This window comes from Diaphorina citri, unplaced genomic scaffold, assembly GCF_000475195.1.
Source record: "Diaphorina citri unplaced genomic scaffold, Diaci psyllid genome assembly version 1.1 scaffold69527, whole genome shotgun sequence".
NCBI lineage: Eukaryota > Metazoa > Arthropoda > Insecta > Hemiptera > Psyllidae > Diaphorina > Diaphorina citri.
In genome coordinates this window covers 1-5086 of record NW_007446744.1, presented here as the reverse complement: position 1 = coordinate 5086, position 5086 = coordinate 1, and the positions used below count along the sequence as shown (strand labels likewise).

Sequence of the window (5086 nt, the reverse complement as noted above, 5' to 3'; positions counted from 1 at the left end):
AAAGGTTATAAGAAATCGAACAGTACCAAGTCCACTGCAAGAAGCCAAATAGCGAAGCTAACAACCACGCTAAGTGACTAGACATGCGCAGTTTATAACCAACGGGGGGGAAATTAGCAGCTGGTTCATTTCATATTCTGAGACATACTGTATTGTTATTGAGTTCAGTATGCAAAAGAAATTACATTTCTGCTTCATAGAAAAGTTCGTATTTATATTTTCGTCTTGTTTAAAAAAAGCGTATCCTGAAAAACTTATACCAAGTATTTTTCTAGAAAAGAAAGTTGAAGAAGAATGTGGTAAAAGAATGCGCAGGGTTAATTTTGCATTTTACTTAAGACGGAAAAAAAACTTCATTAGTTTCATTTCAAACATAGCAAGAATCTCTTTGATCAAGATGGATGTCTCAGCCATAGTGCCCATGTAGTTTAATTTTATAGATATGCTAAAAGGATTCTGACTTGAATACAATAAAAAATGTGAATGATGCAACTTCTAGAGTTCTAGATGTCATTTCTAGCACGAATAATCATGGGAAACTAAAGGGATTGATGACTACATAGTACATACTACATATTATTTGGACTGTAAAGTGTAGTGCTGTACCTTGTTGAAGGCTGAATTGAATGAATGCCAGATCATGAAAAAAAAAGTTGAATAAAACACAATATAATGGTGAATAGTATAAAAGAAAACTAGAAAAGTGCATAGGAAAAGTTTCAAGAGAGAAAAATAAGAAACCACATTGGAGGAAAACAAGGTAGAAGCGATAATTAAAAATATTTTAAACTTTGTTTTGAGAAAACCGAATGAACTTTGAAAAGCTTGGAAAAATTTTCAGAGAAAGTTTACAAACTTCACATGAACTCAGTCAAAGGGTTCAAAGGGCTTTGTGAGAAAATTAAAAACCAATGCAGAAAACCAGAAAAGTTTTTCTACCCCGTAGCCTTGTGACATATGCAAAAGTTAACTTGCTTCCTAGACGACATTATTTAGTGGATTTCCATAGTGTTCTTAGTTCTTACCACAAAAGGGATTTAAAAACATGCTATTCTCACATTGTAAAGAAATTTCCTCGAGTATGACTCGTCACCTGAACCTTTTTGTTTCCAATTTAAATATAGCCAATTTTAGTACTAAGTACTAGTAAATAAATGACATTGTTTATACTTGTACTTGTACTGCTAGGTGATCTTGGTTACCTATAATCATGTACAAATTGCAATAATCACAAACAAAGCGCGAAATTATTGCCAGAGGCAATCTAGATATTGAACCCACATCTACCCTGTTCTACTAAATCTGAACTTACTTGGTGACACAATGGGCCGCTGTCAGCACCCACTGGGTACCAATAAGTGCTCCACCGCACAGGTATTGGTTCAGAGAATTGATGAGGGCCACTTGCCAGCACCATTCCGCGGGGTCTGCATCTTCTCCGCCAACCACTCTAGCTCCACGCTCCCTTGCTGTACCCTTCACTCCGCATACATATTTGTTATACACGGCCGGTCTGACTGTAGTGCTCGTTGTGGAGTAGGTGGGGTATGATGCTGCAAACAGAAACATATATTACATTGAAATGGGGGCCTTTTCTGACGAAATTCCTGTGTGCGGAGTCCATTATGTAAAACTATTGCACCCCAAACAGTCACATAAAGTTGACATAACATTGGCACTAATAGAAGGCAGAAAATAACCTCTGCACTAGACGAAGAGGTTAAAACTAAAAGCATTCTTCATCGCTTGAGACTTGTTGCTCTATGAAGTCTATGATTCCCTGCAAGAATTGCCTTAGTATTGAGTTATTGACTCTGCCATCAATCTCCTAGATTTTGAGCACACGCTACTTACATATGTACATACTTGAGAACTTAAGTCATATCACTATGCAAGAGAAACAAAAGAAAACTTGGTTTTGAAAATGAGTGAAAGTAAAAATTGAAGCAAGACATGTTATGAAGGCTTGGCAAAACCTAACTGTTCTTCATGCCATACAAGGTGACTTCGAAGTCTCGAGTAACTTTAGATAACATATCGCATATCGCAATGAATAATGAGTTGGGTACGGATTTATGATGACCCTATAAGATATTAATTTATTGTTAAGTACCTGTATGCGTTCAATAATTTAGAAAGTAAAAGAGTGCATCGAGTACGAGTGAGTTATTGGTGAACGCCAAATGAGTCACCCTGGTATGCCGCATGTCACCAACTTTGATGCAGGTATTGTCACATTTAGTACGAGCATAGTCTGAGCAACATTGTACCTAGGTACCGGTGTCTTTGTCTGCATTACGTTCAGGGATATTAGGATATTAATTTGCTACGTCTTGTCTAGACGCTGACTTTAATGTAAACATTCCCTTCGTAGGGATAGTTATCGATCTTCCATTACGTCGAATGTTCCAATAGGCATGACCTCTATGATTAAGCATTTTAATAACACTCGATATCAATGGTCATTTTCTAAGTAATTTTATTTTAGTTTTGAAAGAGGACTATGACAAACCTGCTGCCGGACTCAGTGCTGTCTGATGAACTTGATGACTTGGTGGTTGATGTTGAGGGCTGTACGGCCTGTAGTGGTTCGTGAATGTATCATTACGAGAGACACCATTCTTCTGGTCCAGAACTTCTCTTATCACAGATTTGGGAGCACAACATTGGGTACCTGACTTCTTACATTTGAAGATTTCTGTCATCTCTGCGTTTCCTAGAAAATTGAAGCGAACTCTAGTTACGATCTGAGATGAAGAATAGTGTAACATATTTACATAGAGTCATAAAGATGTATTCACTCCGAAATGAGTGGTAATAAAATGATAACGAGCTAATCTAAATCGTTAACACGAGGAAAAGTTGTAAAAGTTTTACCCATCAAGTTTGTTACTTACTGAAACATGTGAATGACAAGTAGGACACAATACAGGAGCCAGGACACTCAGGTCTGTCGTCAGGGACAGCTGTGGTTGTAGCCACAGTGGTTGTGGTGGGAGGTTGTGTAGGGCGTGGTTTCGGTTTGGTGGGTGGAGGCAACCTCGTATTGTCACAACACATGGATCCTCTGCTACATGTGGATGTTTGAGGAATAAGCACGGATGGTCTCTCACAGAATGCGGCCATGATGTTGAGTAAACAGAAGCCAGGACATTTGGGCAGATTAGATGGTTGACTAGAAGGCGGCTTGTTAGTGGTTGTCCTTCTTGGAGGAGGAGGGGGTGGAGGTTGGGTGTAAACGTTGGTTTTGGTGGGTTTGTCGTTGCTACCTTGGTCATTGCCGTCAATCTTATTGTTGTTATTGAAGTTGTTCTGTGGTGGCGTCGTAGATTCTTGAGAATTGGTAATGCAACAGCTGTCATCGCCAGGACATGAAGCCGTTGTGTCGATATCATCACAAAACAGAGCGAATAGACCACTAACACATTCTCCTGGAATAAAAAAAAGTCACCAATTTAGTTATTTTGACGATGTAAAATGTGAACTTAATCAAATTAATATTATGCAAGTTCATTGAGGGGGAGAGAAATTTGTTTAATTTTCTGCTTTTCCTCTCATTCTACATTAAATTGATACTCATGCCCCCTTAAAAATTTCAAATTTGACCAACTGGAGACGTTCAGAAACATTCTCACCGTGACAAGGTTTAGAACCGGCTGGCTGTTGTGGCCGACTGGTTGTAGTTTGAGTCACCGCTGAAGTGCTAGACACATACGGGGTGGTACTCGAAGATTGACTGCCCGAGTTTGGTTTGGTTCCATTTCTCTCCATAATGACCAAGTTCGGGGGCAACGTTCCGGAGTAGGCGTCTTTGGAAACACAACAACGAAGTCCTGGCTTACACAGATTGGCATCGTTGAGAACTGCTTCACAATAGTCTGCTATCCTCTCTGCGACACACACTCCAAGACAGTTGTTGTTTCCTCCTGGAATAATGGAGAGGATTTTCAAAGGGTTGATTTTAAAATGATTGTCAATATGTATGCCCTCATTGTCATTGTACCCCCAACAGCGCAAATATGTAAATATACCTACATATTTATAGAAGAAATTCTGGTACAAATAAATCACACATTTTCCATTAACAGTAAGTATTAACCTTAAAACTTCCCGCTATTTGTTACTGTCCTATCCTAGGATGTACTTACAAAGAAATCATAAACCCAATTGGGAATAAATATTTTGTAAATATTCATCTACTTGTTTGTATTTTGTTGCAGTATTTGTTAGGTTGCTCACCAGTGTCTATTTTGTTGGATGCTCCAGGAGGCTGTGGTCTCTTTTCTGGATTCTGAAATGATAAAATGAGTTCGAGAGATTACTTTTCTGGTAGGTATCAAGGCAATGCTAAAATCTACCATAACAATGACACCCAAATCCTATCCAATGTTTTCGATTCAATCAGAAGTAAAAATTTGCCTTTTGGCAATCTTAACATTCCTACTGGAAGAATCGATTCATTTGCAATGATGTAGAATCACGTTGCAACAAAGATCTCCCGCGCAGAATATTTGAACCTGAGGAATTTAGAATAATAACTACACCAGGTACTGTTTGGATTTAATAAAAATTCTGAACAAAGCCAGTTGTTTTACTAGTGCCTATGCATGTAAAAGTATCTCTAAAACTCTCTAGTCTGAAAATTGCCCACTAAAGTAGAGTTATTTTAATGAGTGCTATTTAGGTTCAAATTATAATTTCTTCTACAATCGATTGTTTTACCTGTGGTTTTTTATACGGTTTACTGGTTGTGTATAGAGTTGGTGGAGTAGTTGTAGATGGCGATGATGTCCCTGCATTGGATGTAGTACTTCCTCCTGCAGCTGGTGTAGTACCGTTTGCTGGCGATTCCAAGCAACATCTCATTGAAGGTGACGGACATTGTACATCATCCAATACTTCAGCACAAATGAGAGTGGCGATGGCATGAACACAGGTTCCGGGGCAGTCTTTACTCTCAGCAGTACTGGTAATCGTGTCAAGAAGTCCTGCGACCAGAACAATGTAAACAAACATGAAAATACATCGGAGTCAAATATCATGAGCAATAAATTTATTACAAAGCCATTTCAACGGTAATTTTTTT

General features: G+C 38.5%; 1 protein-coding gene across 1 annotated transcript; it reads right to left on the bottom strand.

Moving 5' to 3' along the window:
* Window positions 1-1312: 1312 nt before the first annotated feature.
* Window positions 1313-4988, bottom strand: LOC103523985 (protein masquerade; the record flags this gene model as incomplete). The annotated part of the gene is given in 6 exon segments (XM_008488994.1): window positions 1313-1553; window positions 2513-2716; window positions 2898-3431; window positions 3636-3926; window positions 4240-4291; window positions 4723-4988. Coding segments are annotated over 6 exon segments (1588 nt in total), but the record flags the coding sequence as incomplete, so codon positions are not given.
* Between the last annotated feature and the right edge of the window lie 98 nt (window positions 4989-5086).